Here is a 16,224-nt window from a genome sequence, read left to right as displayed (position 1 = left end):
AGTTGCGTCGACGCTACGTCGACGTTGGCCATAGAATTGTAGACGCCGACGCTCGAAAGACGCCAGATGTGGGCGGGCCCTTAAATGGAACAAAGTGGAAGTTACTAAAAACGTCGTTTTCATAGAAATTGCCATGCAGTTACCTTGGCCCGACTCTCCATTTTTTAAAATTCTAATTAGGGCCACTTGCATCATTCACTAACCCGGGGTGAGCCGGTTAAACCTGGAGCTACCATGGTTACCAGTACAATTTGACGCTGGGTGAACGGTTTACCCCGGTTAACCCCGGGCTAGTGAGATGGTGCAAGTAGCAAGGTCTGGTTCAGGTATCGGCGAGTAGCGCAGTGAGAGCGTCCAGGAACTGGGCCCGTTGTGCCGTGGGCAGCGTCACGACGGACGAGTCCACGTGGTCGAGGGATACTGACACCCCGCTCTTGGCGGCGGCTTGGGAGAAGGCGGCGCCGAATAAGCTGTAAAAAAAACGTTTTTTTTACTTTTGTTTCCTTGTTCATCGATTCGTGAAGGCGGTATTCCACCAGTATGAGGCACAAGCATTTTTGTACTGAAAATTACACTGGTGGAATCTCGCCTTGTATCAACATTCAACGTTTATTTGAATTGCATATTTTCGATTTTTATATAGTTCAGTTTGTTTGTTTTCGATCGACGCCGAGCAGCCGAAATGAGATTTTAATTCATAGACGATTTTTTTTATTTATTAATATCTAGCTTTTGCCCGCGACTTCGACTGCGTGGAATTACTGACAGCGGCTAAAGTAGGTATAGAGCCTGGATAATGCTAATAGCAATCATTCAATGTGCGCATCGCTCACTTCAATTATTAGGCAATTCATTAACTCTTTCAGTTCCACCCTTCTTTGCACTCTGTCCAGGGATTATTTCCTTCCCCGGGACTCAAACTATCTCTATACCAAATTTTAATTAAATCGGTTCAGCGATTTAAGCGTGGAGGTAACAGACAGACATACTTTCGCCTCTATAATATTAGTATGGACGGGCGTGGCTCACTCCGCGATTTCGTCGCTTCGCTACAGGTAGCTAAAAGTACATCCGTTCCACCCCAATTTTGGGGTTCGCCATAGGCCGCGCGTGGCGCCGTCGCCACCTAGCGGCCACATCTGCGCCGATCGTAACAGACGCGTTTCGTTAGAGAGGGAGTCTTCCGGACCTAGTACTATTATTTATTCTGCGGTATGGATTTAAATGGAAACGCACGATAGACTTACTTAGCGGGTTCCTGTCTCCTCGGCGGCACGCCCAGCATGATGCAGCGCTGGCCGTCCAGCGGCGCGCTGGCCACCAGCGCCCGGGCGCCCGCCGCGTCGGCCGCCCAGCGCGCCGCCACCGCGAGCCAGGTGGGGCCCGACACCCACGCCGCCTCCGGAGTGCCCTGCCAGACAACATTATAATATTAATTAAGCTCCTGACGCCTCACCGACCCTAAATTACGTCTCGATCGAATTCTAATACCTCAGTGCGATTTCGTAAGTTCCTGTTAAACGTATTGAAAAAAATAACGACCCGACATAAATACAAATAATTTATTATCATTACAGTTATATACAATTATACATGTGCAGAGACATGAACATGAAGAAACAGAAAGACATTTGGACTTAAAGAAAACATTAGATGCTAAAATTATGGGATTCCTACTCAATAATGGCGCGGGCACGCGTGGCGCGATTTTCGGTGGTTTTCAACGACCTAATCACGAAAAACGGAAGCTACCAGCGGCCATCACAAAAATTTGCCCTTTCATTTATATTTAACCTAAATATTACCTCATGAACGATGAAATATGTGAAGGGTCCGGCCAAATGTAGCGCTCTCGCTGATAATGTAGCATTAACCAGTCTAGCCACAGCTTCTAATGACCGTTGTGCGGATTGTATGCCTAGGCGTAGACTCTCATTTTGGCTTTCTAGGTCTAAGGCGGATAATGCTAGCTGGAAGCCTTCGGAGCGGGGTATAGTTTCCTGAAATGAAAAAGTAATTTAATACTTTGCATAATTGTTGCGTAATTGAATTTTACCTAAAACAAGGATGCGACGCACAAAGAATTTCGTATATTGACCCGCCTGTTCCTATCTTTATCGCACGCGCATTATTTTACTGTTGCCCCGCTTGCACAATGGCATTGACCGCGGGCAAAAATTTATTTATTTACTGACTAACTTACATTAACAGAATGGCGGAACTAAAATATAATTTATGCGCGTGCGATATGTATCGGTCAAATTGTGTATTTTTGAAAAACGAATTAAAGCTAGCATTCAATGAATGTAGTAGGATACCTTTGGGTATGGTACTTTACGCACACTAGCGTCCCATCTTCTTCCCCATCTCTTTTTGTCTTCCTCATACATTAGAACAAAACCTAACATAGACTAGGAATCCTCTAGACCGAGTTTAGAGCAATTATTTCAGGCAACCGATGATGCCAAAAATGCGGGGGTGCGCGGGACGAGGTGAGTGAAGTCCCGTGCCGTGATTAGTCCGTTCAAAGACACGGACGTCACACAAAGACACTTTCGACTCGAACATGGAGTAAATTTACCGTATGCGTGGCAGAGGGGGTAGCGCGACTATGCTAGTCTGGAGGATGTTTTGTCTGTGCAACCGAATCAATAGAGAAAGGACCAGGCGGGTCAATGTACAAAAGTCTGCGTGTTTAGCGTCCTTACTTTATTAGTATTGCTTATGTTATTATTCTTTTGAGAAAGAGACGGACTCACGTGTTCGAGAAGCGCGGCAGTAGCGTATACGGCGTCCAGCGCCGACAGCGGCGGCGCGTGCGCGCGTCTGCAAACATACATATCACCATAATATCACACATCGCCATCTTGAATACAGTCTCCTAAAGCTGAATCGACAAAAAAAATCACCAGAATCGTTTGAGAAATGTGACCTACATGTAGAGAACAGCCGAACGCACTTAAACTGAAACGAAAACGCTTCAATCTTTGTATAGGGGCGTACATGAACTATAGGGGGCAGCATAGGAGCCGTCAGATTTTTGGCGCGAGGCGTAAATGTTCGTTTATGCTTCCGATGTAGCCCACAAGATGGCATAACCTACTATGCACAAGGAAACGTACCAACGAGAACGGTAGATGGCAGTGCTTTGGCAACCAACATGTGCACATATGCTTCCGATTCAGGCCACGAGATGGCAGACCCTCCAACGCGCACAGTCCCTATACAGTTTTACAGCTTCGAGAGTGCTAAATTGACTACTGAGCGCAGTGAAGGGCATAAGAAAGGAATCTGCCGTGCTATACAGTAACTACCTGAGTATATACGTGGTCCGGGACACATCGCGGAGCCCTAGGCGGCCGCCGGCGGTCTCCAGGGCTTCGAGCAGCCCCCGTCGTAGCTCTACATCCATGGAGCGGTATGCTTGTCGTGCTTGTTGTAACGGGAATCTAAAATTACGACAATTTTATTATTATTAACCAGATTTTAATAAAGAAAAAAAATCGTCAATAAAAAAATTGATTAAGTACATTAATAACCGGCCAAGTGCGAGTCGGACTCGCGCACGAAGGGTCCCGTACGTTACGCAACAGCAAAAAAATCACGATTGTTGTATGAGAGCCCCATTTAAATATTTATTATTGTTTTCAGTATTTGTTGTTATAGCGGCAACAGAAATCATCTGTGAAAATTTCAACTGCCTAGCTATCACGGTTCGTGAGATACAGCCTGGTGACAGACAGACGGACAGTGGAGTCTTAGTAATAGGGTCCTGTTTTTACCCTTTGGGTACGGAACCCTAAAAATGAAACCCAGCCTCTCCGTAACATGTCGCGCGAGTAAATAAAATACGCTAGTTAAAGCGTAAAATTAGCTTAATTTCATTATTCTTTTAGGAATTACCCGACAGTCGGAAGTAATGTAAAATTATCCAAGATTATATTACCCCATGTCCGCTAACAGTTGCCGTAATCTGGAGACCCCGGCGAGGGAGTGTAGCTTGAGGAACGGCCCGATACTGGGCGAGTGCTTCAGCGCGCTCTCTAGGGACCACCAGCGGTATAGCGGCAGAGGGGCATCTTTCTCTAAAACTAGCTCCACTGACTGAAAATAGTGAAAATTAAAATAAAACATCATTTGGGTAGTTTCCTCTACTTAAAATAATTTATTTCACACTGTGCACGAAATAAAACACCAGATAATTATTAGAAAAACGAAGATATCAGTTATTTTTAACCACAATTTCTATTTAATTTTGATTGAAATATAAAACGTATGTGAGTTAACCGTGACGTCACTACACACGTTTTTATGTACATTAAAGAATATAATACTCTTAATACTCTGATAAGCGCTGGTGGCCTAGCGGTAAGAGCGTGCGACTTTCAATCCGGAGGTCGCGGGTTCAAACCCCGGCTCGTACCAATGAGTTTTTCGGAACTTATGTACGAATTATCATTTGATATTTGCCAGTCGCTTTTCGGTGAAGGAAAACATCGTGAGGAAACCGGACTAATCCCAATAAGGCCTAGTTTCCCCTCTGGGTTTGAAGGTCAGATGGCAGTCGTTTTCGTAAAAACTAGTGCCTAGGTCAAATCATGGGATTAGTTGTCAAGCGGACCCCAGGCTCCCATGAGCCGTGGCAAAATGCCGGGATAACGCCAGGATGAAAGAATATAATACTCACGTACATTCCGTATTAACTAATCGTTTTGACAGTTTTAAATTTTAATCTCTGTTTTATTAATATGCAATAGATTTTAGATACACAAGTTATAAAAAAAAGGTCTCAAAAATAAGCTGATTTGACTAGTAGGAAAGTAGCCAATTATTGTATGAAAAGTTCAACTTGCATTGTTGGCAAAATTATTACACATACAGCTACATATTGCAAAAACTTCCGTGAATAAATGAACGAGGGAACGTGACTTTAGGGCCCATCTTGGAGTTCGTTGTTGAACTTGCTGTTGTTACAAAAACGAATAGTAATTTCAAAATTCTGCTTCCATAGCAAAACGTGTTGTCGTGTACGTGATTTCAACTCTGGTGCCAACACTACATATGTTCACGTGAAAACGTGATATCTTTGGTGGTTATTGGGTAATACTTACATTTTCAGTGCCATGACTCTGGGGCCTGGTGAGTAAAGCTGCGTTGAGCAGACGCCGACTGCTCCTTGGGCTCCCCACGCCTCGTGGGCTGCGCTGACCGCTCCCAGGCTGCAGCCCTAGGGCTCGGGCAGTACTCACATTATCACTGCTGTGGCTCCTCGCTCGGGTCAGTAAAGCTGCGTCCAGGAGACAGGCGGCCGCCCCTCGGGCTCCCCACGCCTCGTGCGCCGCACTCGCTACTGCCCCGGCCCAGGCTTCTCTTGGTCCTAGGCGGGATACTAGCCAGGACAAGTCTAGGGCTACCAGTGCGCTCTACAATCAACAAAAAAAAAAATATCAAACTGTGCTTGTAAAAATGTCTTCAGGATTATCTAGGAGTTGAAGACTAGACTAGACCGAGATTAATAAGAATGACGCTTAGCACACTGGATAATATGGTTGGTACGCACGTCGTTCTGATGTGTGAGCGGCATGTCACTATAATACAAGCATAGCATTGTCTCGCTCAAACATCGGAACGACGCGCGAATCGTATCCAGTGTGCTAAAAGCGCCTCAGTAGGGTTAAGACTTACTGGTTTGCCGTAGTATGAGAACTGCGTGTAGTTGAACATGAGCGTGTCGCGGCGCTCCTCCCAGGCGCGGCGCGCGCGGCGGCGCTCCACGCGCGCCTCCAGGCCCGAGCGCCCGCCCGAGGACTCCTCCTCCTGAAATAACACCTTACTTACTTATGGCCTATCACCACAGAAGAACTCTTTAGACTCTTTAGAGAACAATGAAAATCCGAAAGGTATTATTCTCCTAAGGCAGTGGCTTCACCTAACGGGTTCCTACAAATTAAATTAACAAAATTATATTAACAAACTTTATGTATAACGAAACGAAATAAAAGGCTTTTTATTTTTATTTATTTTATTTTATTTTTAAGGCAGTGGTGGGCAAAGTACGGCTCGCTAAAGGGGTTTTTCCGGCCCGCCGTCCTTATAATATAAATCCATTTTTACCCTCTGAAATTCCTTCAAGCCCCTCGTGAGGAAAGTTCGGCCACCACAGTCCTAAAAGATATCCTAGGGGAGTAAGTTGACTCTTGAAAATAAACAACTACCTATACAATATACTGTGTATACCTAATCATCCCTCTGGTTGACTGCAAGCAAAAAGGATTTGGTTAGTATGATAAAATTTACAAGTTATTTAAATTATAACTATGCATTAAATATATGATATTAGTTTCTAGAATTTTAAAGCACTATTAAAAATTAAAATAGGTATTTACGATACAAGTGTGTGTGTGTGTGTGTGTGTTTACATGTATTGTACAATGTTTTTCATTACATATGGCCCTTTAAATTTTCGACGTAGTAACGTAATGTGCTTATTATTTATAGCACAGGGTGTCGTAATGGAACACCTGATGATATGGAACACGAGATGTACTGTAAAGCAATATTATAACACATGCAGGTGTTAGTTAACTTCTTGTTTAAGTTATGCATAGTTTATACACATGACTACAACTGACCTCCTCATCATCATCGTCCCTGAAGATGTCATCAAAGTTCGGGATCTTCTCCTCCTCATCTTTGTACACTAGTCTCACCTGAAATATTATGATAGCTTCATATGCAGAATGAGTGCATAATCAATAGATAAACTCATATACTGTTAGTGTAGCATATAAATATTATGTTCATTTTGGAATTAATCTCGCTTTGGATTCTGTTTTGAAATTATTTGACCACATATAATATCATTACATGTTCGCGGACAATGTAATGACATCATGTGTCACAGGCCAAAAGAAACAAAAAATGAAAAAATTATGCGAATGCATTCATCATTCGTGCATGCATTTGTGTCCATAAATATGTTAACTCCTATTAGATTAGCATGAAATTAGAATACTTTCAATGTTTATAATATTAACACTTTCGCAACCGGGCAAAAAACGGCGCACTACCCCAGAAACCGGTCGTCTATATCTGCGTACAAAAGAACCCGCTGGGCGGGTTGTCCAGCATCTGAGCAAACATTACGAGTGCCTACCAGGCGGGTTCTCGGTAGTCAAAGTGTTAATATGACAAGATTAAATTGAAACCTACATGTTTCTACTCAACAATAAAAACATTCTTAGAAAACACAATCATCATCAGTCAATTCAACATCATACATTAATAAATAATTGAAGTATTTACACACAAATATACACTAGCTAAAATAATAAAAATAAATGCACAAACCTGTCCATCGCTGTAAACATTGCACACATCTGTAGGTTTATGACAATCCAGCACAAAGAACACCACGTCCTCCTCGGGCTGCAGGATATCCACCAAGTCTACAGTGCCCCCACAGTTCACCAGGCACACATACTTTATCTCCTCATTATTCTCTTCGTAAGCTTGCTTCAATTCAGCAATACCCCCCACAGGCACTAAAGTATACGAAATATTGTCGCATTTGAACAGACCCTGGAGTATCTTGCACGTACATATCGCGTCGACGTCGTAGTGGACCAGCAACAACACCCTCTGCAAGAAATATTTAAAGTTACACGCGTGAAATGTGAGCGCATTCACGTAAATACACAATTTACTTACGTTGCCTAAAAGTACGTTGTAGAAATCGTTCTTTAGGTCCTCGACGAACATTTTCAATCTACACGGGTGTTATTGTCGAATAATTAGGATTTCATGTTTGCTTTGAAAATTGGACGATATTATTTTATTTTCACCGTTATCGCAGGACAAAAACACGAACACCTGTCGAGTCGAAAATATCTGTCAGAAGAGAAATGTCACGTATTTCGCGCCAAATCTTTCCGTTCGTTCAGAAATTTAGCATGCGTATATTGGGATCCATTGAAAGTACAATAAATAATATATGCGATTCATTTATTTTGCATTATGTTCAAGTTTGTATTTAATTTTACAATAATTTTATAGCTTCAAATAAATAAACTATAGTTGGTCAAACCAATTTGTCAGTCAGTAAGAACTAAGAAAACTATACTCATCATTTTCTTTTGGGTGCTAGTACTAGTGTAAGACAAAGATAGTATGATTCTCTCTGTCTATGATTGAAATGAGACAAGCTATAAAAAAACATATACTTGCACACGGAGCTTAAAGCGTATTAAATGTGACTTTTTTAACCAAAAGGTAAGGGGTCGTGCACAAATCACGCGAGGTTCAATGGTGGGAGGGGGGCACGAAAAACTGACGATAGATCTGTGCGATAGATCACGTTGGGGGAGGGGGGTATAAGGAAACCTCACGTGTATTTTTCTACAGTAAATAAAACTAAGAAAAAAAAACCAACCACATGAGTAAATACCTTTTCTCGGTTTCGTTAAACATAAATCTTCACTCTGCACTTAAAAATAGCGAATGTATTTAACGAAAATAGAAAAATAAACAATATTTTCTAAATACTATTTATCTTAAAATTAGGTCGAATGAAAAAAAATCAAAAAATACATGTGAGGTTGCGTGGGGGGTAGCCAAAAACCTCACCAAATATCACCAAGGGGGAGGGGGGGTCAAAAAGTAGCCAAAAATACCTCGTGTCATTTGTGCACAACCCCTAAGGTAAAGATTGTTGATAAGGTTAGTTTCAAATAGATATATGGATATAGCGCCTTATTGACAACCGACAATAAGTGCCCTTAAGGTTGAAAATGACACAAATATTCTCCTAGTTCAGCCTTATCGTGACGTATAAGAATTCACACTGGGGAGAAACCATAAAGTTGTGATAAATGTGTCAAGAACTTTGCTCGAAAAGAAGGTTTATCATACCACACCGATTAACCATACTGCAGCAATATATTACCTCGGCCACATACACGACGAGTGGCATGGGAAGTAGCGAGAGAATTACGTAGAGACGTAATGTGGCCGCGCTACTCGTCGTCGCCCGCCATACTACCCTCACTACTTCCCACACCACTGTGGGGCTGGGGTATTAAAATATCAGGTGGGGTAGCGATATCGCCTTAGTCAGTAAAGTGTTTTAGAAATAAAATTAAACACATTTTTTCGTTGGACAGTTGTAATTACAATACAATAGGCCAATAGCATTTACAAAATTAAATCTTAGAAAGCTAGATTTTCATATATTAGACGTTTAACTTCTTTTTGGAGCTTGAGTTTTTGATTCTTATCTAGGTACATATAATATACTAGATCTGCTGATCTTTCCGGCGATTCAAAGCTTCAACGTGATGCTGCGCTATTACATACGCAGTTGTACCAGGTCTGACCAGATTCGATGTCAAAGCGCGTTGGTAGGACTTTATCAGAGACGCCTCAGTCTCGTCTGGATACAAATAGTCTTTCAATTCATAGCACAAGCGGTCTTCTGGGCAATCCAGAGCCCTCAAGCAACCAGCATACTCAGACCAAATGAGCTTCCGCCATTTTACATCATGCTTCTGAGCTAGAGGTACCAAAACACAAGCAGCGAAGTTACAATCTCCATAACTAACTGACTGGAACTGCTCAAGGAACTGCGTGTAAAATCCTTGGAAATTACTCAATCCAGTAAGCTGTTGATCGAAGTTGAACTCGCTACTCCTCTTAAACAAAACCTCAAGACATTTCTGTAACAATATCTTGATCCTCGCATCCAAGAATAAGGAATTATCACACAGAAAAACGCACATTAATCGACAGAATCTATCCGTCACGTTTATGTCTTTTAGGAGATCAGGAAAGCAGTATTCGTTGAATAAGATCCATTCTAAACTGCTCCTGATGACGAACTCTTTCGCTGTTGATTCTTTTACGTTTAATCCAAGAACTTTTTGAGGAGTCTGCTCTTGACTCTTGCTGTACAGATGTAAAATGGGTAAATATATCCAGTCTCTTGGTAGAATCGGTTCTTGCCATTTCCTGAGTACAATATTAGCGCCAGTGTCTTTGTAACTAAGGTTTATAACTGTGCTGTAACACAATTTTATCTCTTCTATTGATGTGAGCGCTTTCGAGAAGCCATCGGCGTCAGATAAAGACACCAGGTTCATTAACCTCTCTGCTGTGAACCACTGCTTATTGAACACGATGTTTCTAAACAAGAACTCCAGGTCACCACTCTTATCAACTCTAAGAATGTAGCATAATTTGTTAGCCACAGTGTATAATAAGTCTTTCTTAGATTCAGGGACGTCAATTTTCACGGCAATTTTTATTATGCTGATTACAAGATCTGTCTCCGTTCTTGTAAACCAATTGTCACTCAGACTCGGCGATTTTTGAGCGAGCTTCCCGATATACGGTTCAAGGTTTTGTACGAAAGTCTGTGCAATTTTATCGTCGTTCACAGCTTCAAGAAGATTGAACAAGGATGCTAAGAATGGCACAGGTGACAAACTGTTAAGTATCGGTAATGTTTTTAGTTCAGAGTCAACAACTGAAGATCCCAGGCTCATCAAGTTTATAGTGAAATGCAAATCTTTAGTTTCTATTCCTGATAACAGATTCGAACTGGACTCGAGGTGTGCTAAGATGTTTAAAAATCCAGCAGAAATCGAAAGTTTGCTCAGGGATTCCTTCAAGAAGCCCATATCCACTTGATCAAATGTAATAATTGTTTTACAGCAGTCCAGTACGGAGCAGAGCAGGCGCAGATGACCACAAGTGTAACTTTCACTTTGAGATATTTGTGCTAACCATTTTCTCGTTCCTTCTTTCAGTAAAATACAGAGCTGCCCTTTATTACTATCTGGCAGCTTCTGAGTGCACCATATTTTGCTCGCAAATTGTAGAATGACTGCCGCATGTGTAGCATTCAATACTGATGATGTAACAAACACATCTGTGTTTTGGACATGTATGTATAAAGCTGATAATAAAATGGGGAATATGGATAGGGATTCATCCACACCAAGATTATGATGTAGCAAGTTAGTCATGATGCAGAAGGCTTCTATTTGGACGCGTAGGCCACTTGTCCTGTCTGCTACTGTGCTTATACATTCCACAACAGGTTCTAATATAGAGTATTTTGATAGTAATATATCTCCGATTTCTCTTGATTGTAAAGAAAGGACTCTGAGTAACCTCATAGCTAGTTGTGACAACTGGATATTCTTGTATTTCTTAAAGATATCTTTAACATTGTTCATCAAATGTTCCATTTTAACTATTGTCATTGCTGTTTCAGGTGAATCTCTAGCAAGTCTAGTCAAAATTTGCAGGCAATATTGAACAGAATTCACATCTGGTTTTATATTTCCTAAAACATACTGTATTCTTGTAAGAATATCAGTTCTTAATAGAGCTGCTATAATATCTACTTCAGCCAAGTGGTAATCTTTTAATTCTGACTCTTTTGATTCCAGTTCTTCAATTTCTGACTTGTCATTTTCGAGACAAGGCTGCTGCAGGCCGGCTTCAAATCCTAATAAGGCATCTAAACCTGCTTCATCTATCCTATTATAAATTAGGTTTCTTATTGCTTTCAAGGAGGGTTCAATAATACCTTCTGCCTTGTCATCTAATGAAAATCGTAATACAAAAAGTATTTTACTGAGTGGTATGTCTATTATGCCTTTGTAAGTGCCTGCGGAGTAGTAGTCTAGTATTCCTGCTAATGTGTTTAAAGCAAAGACTCTCTGCTGAGTTACCATGGAGCGAGTCAGTTCAAAGAGCTCTGTAAGCGTGTATCCCGGTCTATGAGGTTCTTCACCGTGATGGAAAAGAGTTTTGGTTTCTTCCGTATAAGGTAATGTGTATGGTAACAGGTACCCTTTGAAATCAAAGCGGGCTTCATAAGGTTTGTCAGGGGTAATGTTATTGCTTTCCTCAATGCCTTTAATCCACTCAAGTTTATCCTTCTCTAATGAGTCAAAATGCAGCCATTTGTTGACATTTGGGTGTGACAATATGTCATTATCCCAAGCTCCATCATCAGTGAGTGATGACTCCATTGGTACATCCTGTGGTGTCATTTTCAGGCTCTTTGGTGTACCTTTATCATCTACCGAGATTGGGTTCTCATTTTTCCTTTTAGCTTTAATAAACTTTATCAAATTAGGATCCATTTCAGCAAGTAGCTTCTGCTGTTCCTCCAATATTTCCTTTTCAGACATTTTACTTAACAGATTAACATTTTCAGTATGTATGACATCAGCATCTTTTGAAGATACAATGTAACTTTTTTCTGGAAGATTAACCTGTTTAGATAGGTCTGTTTTACTTGAGTGTGATGGCTCATCAATATCCATTTTTGATGCTTTCTCTTGCTGCTTCTTTTGAATGAATAATGAATGGATACTTTTTGAACCAGGAGCTACATTAAAATCGCATTTCATAGCTACAGGAAAGCCTTGAGTAGGCATTGGTTTGAAACTCAAATCTACATCATAATTTGTGTTTTTTTCTATGATATTGCTCATAACTGAAGGTATGATTTTAGGATAGTATACCTTATCATCGTCCATTTCTGTTTCCTTGGGAACTTCTTCGATATTCTTCTCCAAAATATCTCCCATAACGGAGCCAGTACTGCTTTCGAACCGGACTTGCTTTTCATTTTTGAGACCCTTAGACTGTGCGTATTTTGAAGGCTTACGCCCAACAGACTTCTCAGACTTACTGCTTGGGGGTTTTGGAGTCTCCGACACTTGTGGCCGCAGATTTGTTACTGAAGCCGACGGGCGAAAGTTTTTGTCCTTGTTTTTTTCACGTAAGTATTCTTCTTGCATACGTAGAATGTCGTCCTCATCTTCTTCAGGGTTTGGACGTTTGAGCATTTTGTATATTAAATAATATTGCCGATATATCGACAAAAATGTGCTAATAACGATAAATTCGCTATGAAATGCTGCGAGTGCGATTCAGATTGTTTTTATGATGTGACATTAGATCAAGGTTTGTGAAGATTGCTATTCTATACGATCATAACAAGCCAAGTCAACAAAAACACGTCAACTTATAAATATTTTTAATGAAAAACTCTTGTAAATGAAATGAAATGTTTATAATTTTACTTTGTCAAGTTCAAAATATCACTTTGAGATAATTTTATTGTATAATCTAAAAGTATTCGTGACATGGTTTTTAAATAGAGCTATTCGTAAACGCAAAACTTGTCAATTTGACATTTCAACGAACACGTGACAATGACATAAGGTTTATAGGTTAGGGCAGGATTTTATTTTGAAATCACTACTGTTTAGTTTTGTTTGTAAAGGATAAAATATAATAAACCTCAAAATGCCTAACATGAAGAAAAATATGGAGAAACTGAAACATCCAAACAGCAGGAAAACTCAAAAACTAGCAACGAAAATGAAGAGAAACGAAAGAAAAGACAACAACAAACTCGGCACTCACATCAAACAGAATTTAATTGGTGAGAAAATCCTCTGGTTCAAGGAGCGGATTCCTGAAGATTGTCTAGTATTAACTAGGGAGCAGACTTTGGAGCTGATAGAAACTTATTTAGCAAGATTTGACGAAGAGCTAGAACAGATTGCTTTAAAGAATTCTATTGGTCACCGTAAGAATCGTCATCAGCACGCGAGTAGGGAAGACATCATTAATATTACTAAGAAGAGGGAGCAGGATGAGTTTGAGACGTGTGGTCTGGAGATGCCGGACCTCCTGGATGCGGAGCAGATGCAAGTATTGAGGAACTGGAACGGAGAACTGAGGTTTCTGCAGCATTTCAAGCTTAAAAGATTTGCTAGAAAGCATTTAATATAATTTTAAGTAGAAGACTGTCTTTTAATGCGCCCTTCTCACTTTAACATACACACACTTCAATACACTGTTTACATTACTTATAGTTCGTTTTTTTAGCATTAGAAAGAACTTGCAAGAAGGTAAGCGATCTTGACAAGTCTTTTAATTGAAAACGCTTTTTAAAAATCAAAAACTATTACTTATGAAAGCAGAAGAATATGAATGACCGTATTAGATTCATAATTGTTACATATTTGCCGTGACTAATTTTTAAAACGTGTTTTTCAATTAAAAGACACATTATGATTGTTTACCTTTTTTCTAATGCTAAAAAAACGAACTATAGAATGGTGTTGGTTGACTCAAAACAAAACATTCAATTATTAAATCTAAAATTTTGTGACCAATCGTTGACGTAACTAATAACCCACCAAAAACATAAATGTAAAAAAGGAGAGCCAAGTTCAATACAAAAATTATGCTTGGCTGTGGGGCTCGCCGCAAAAAGAATGGAGATCTAAATGAGTGCCACTGCCAAGTTCTATGCAAAATCCAAATATGTATTTATAGGAACAAAATAACATTATAAACAAGTATTAAACTCTATTTCTTTGCTTTATTGGATACCTATAACAATTGCTGTTATTTAAATAAAATGTGAGATCTTAAAGTAGGTTAGATTTGGCTTGGCCAGATTTTATCAGAATTACAATACCCATCAAAAACATAAATGTAAAAAAGGAGAGCCAAGTTCAATACAAAAATTATGCTTGGCTGTGGGGTTCGCCGCAAAAAGAATGGAGATCTAAATGAGTGCCAAGTTCTATGCAAAATCCAAATATGTATTTATAGGAACAAAATAACATAATAAACAAGTATTAAACTCTATTTCTTTGCTTTATTGGATACCTATAACAATTGCTGTTATTTAAAAAAATGTGAGATCTTAAAGTAGGTTAGATTTGACTTGGCCAGTTTTCATTACATCAATCATTTTATATATCTAGACACGCGGCAGCGTGTCAAGCCAAGTTCAAGCAAAGGAACTGGCTAGCCAGCGCCAAGTGTAATATTACACGAACCACTTGGTGCCACTTTTGACCCTTCTATAACTCAAAACATCTTTAACGTAAACACATAAAACTACGTGTGTTTAATTATATCCATAAGGACATCTAGAAGCCCAAATTTCATGAAGCTAGCTCAAACGGTTATAAAGATATGAAGGTCAAAAAGTCGTAAATTTTAAGACTGACTGACAGACTTATAGTACCTAAACCTAACCTACTTCCAGATGACCTAGAAGGATGAAATTTGGAATCCAGCTCAGTTATTGTGTGAAAGCGTAGGAAAAAATCTAAAAATAAAAAAAAGTTATAAAATAGGGGGGGTCCCCATACAAAAAAACCATTTTTTATTGTGACTGACATATAAGTACCTAAACCTAACCTACTTCCAGATGACCTAGAAGGATGAAATTTGGAATCCAGCTCAGTTATTGTGTGAAAGCGTAGGAAAAAATCTAAAAATAAAAAAAAAGTTATAAAATAGGGGGGGTCCCCATACAAAAAAAACCATTTTTTATTGGGACTGACATATAAGTACCTAAACCTAACCTACTTCCAGATGACCTAGAAGGATGAAATTTGGAATCCAGCTCGGTTATTGTGTGCAAGCGTAGGAAAAAATCTAAAAACAAAAAAAAGTTAATAAATAGGGGGGGTTCCCATACAAATTTCTTTTTTATTGTGACTGACATATAGTACCTAAACCTAACCTACTTCCAGATGACCTAGAAGGATGAAATTTGGAATCCAGCTCGGTAATTGTGTGTAAGCGTAGGAAAAAATCTAAAAATAAAAAAAGTTAATAAATAGGGGGGGTCCCCATACAAAAAACCTGTAATACGCGCTAAACAACCGGCCAACGGTGTGTCGTTGGCGGCGCGCGGCACCACATAGTTAATACAAAGAACAGAAGTAAAAAACATGCAGCGGAAACACAAGAAAAAACATTAAATCTCAATACCTGCCTAGTTTTCTTTACAAAAAGTATTGATATCCCATCAAAAACATAAATGTAAAAAAGGAGAGCCAAGTTCAATACAAAAATTATGCTTGGCTGTGGGGTTCGCCGCAAAAAGAATGGAGATCTAAATGAGTGCCAAGTTCTATGCAAAATCCAAATATGTATTTATAGGAACAAAATAACATTATAAACAAGTATTAAACTCTATTTCTTTGCTTTATTGGATACCTATAACAATTGCTGTTATTTAAAAAAAATGTGAGATCTTAAAGTAGGTTAGATTTGGCTTGGCCAGTTTTTATCAAAATTACAAAATATGTATGTTGAATAACTTTATAAAATGACTGATGTAATGAAAACTGGCCAAGTGAAATCTAACCTGCTTTAAGATCTCGC

The 16,224-nt window shown here is 39.6% G+C and overlaps 3 protein-coding genes across 3 annotated transcripts; 1 reads left to right on the top strand and 2 right to left on the bottom strand.

The window, feature by feature from the left end:
- Positions 1-305: 305 nt before the first annotated feature.
- Positions 306-7,902, bottom strand: LOC134674821 (cell division control protein 45 homolog). Its single transcript, XM_063532972.1, has 11 exons — positions 7,711-7,902; positions 7,351-7,641; positions 6,633-6,710; positions 5,686-5,817; positions 5,250-5,423; positions 3,947-4,104; positions 3,315-3,449; positions 2,760-2,826; positions 1,806-2,000; positions 1,248-1,411; positions 306-470 (listed from the first exon to the last, which is right to left on the bottom strand). Exons 1-11 carry the CDS (start codon positions 7,759-7,761, stop codon positions 323-325), a joined length of 1,593 nt encoding a protein of 530 aa, XP_063389042.1. The 5' UTR covers positions 7,762-7,902; the 3' UTR covers positions 306-322.
- A 1,320-nt stretch (positions 7,903-9,222) lies between these two features.
- On the bottom strand, positions 9,223-12,942 carry LOC134674663 (RNA polymerase II-associated protein 1). Its single transcript, XM_063532785.1, has one exon. It carries the CDS (start codon positions 12,864-12,866, stop codon positions 9,294-9,296), a length of 3,573 nt encoding a protein of 1,190 aa, XP_063388855.1. The 5' UTR covers positions 12,867-12,942; the 3' UTR covers positions 9,223-9,293.
- Positions 12,943-13,211: 269 nt separating this feature from the next.
- On the top strand, positions 13,212-13,833 carry LOC134674924 (translation machinery-associated protein 16 homolog). Its single transcript, XM_063533084.1, has one exon. It carries the CDS (start codon positions 13,330-13,332, stop codon positions 13,819-13,821), a length of 492 nt encoding a protein of 163 aa, XP_063389154.1. The 5' UTR covers positions 13,212-13,329; the 3' UTR covers positions 13,822-13,833.
- The last annotated feature ends 2,391 nt before the right edge of the window (positions 13,834-16,224 follow it).

This window comes from Cydia fagiglandana, chromosome 20 (genome assembly GCF_963556715.1).
Source record: "Cydia fagiglandana chromosome 20, ilCydFagi1.1, whole genome shotgun sequence".
NCBI lineage: Eukaryota > Metazoa > Arthropoda > Insecta > Lepidoptera > Tortricidae > Cydia > Cydia fagiglandana.
Note: the sequence above shows the minus strand (reverse complement) of the source record. Positions and strands in the feature narration are given on the sequence as shown.

Coding starts and splice junctions, on each gene's coding strand:
- LOC134674821 (XM_063532972.1), bottom strand. CDS start 7,761: ATGTTCGTCGAGGACCTAAAGAACGATTTCTACAACGTACTTTTAGGC. Junction 7,642..7,710: donor ACAACGTACTTTTAGGCAAC/GTAAGTAAATTG, acceptor TATTTCTTGCAG/AGGGTGTTGTTGCTGGTCCA. Junction 4,105..5,249: donor GGAGCCACAGCAGTGATAAT/GTGAGTACTGCC, acceptor CACTATTTTCAG/TCAGTGGAGCTAGTTTTAGA.
- LOC134674924 (XM_063533084.1), top strand. CDS start 13,330: ATGCCTAACATGAAGAAAAATATGGAGAAACTGAAACATCCAAACAGC.
- LOC134674663 (XM_063532785.1), bottom strand. CDS start 12,866: ATGCTCAAACGTCCAAACCCTGAAGAAGATGAGGACGACATTCTACGT.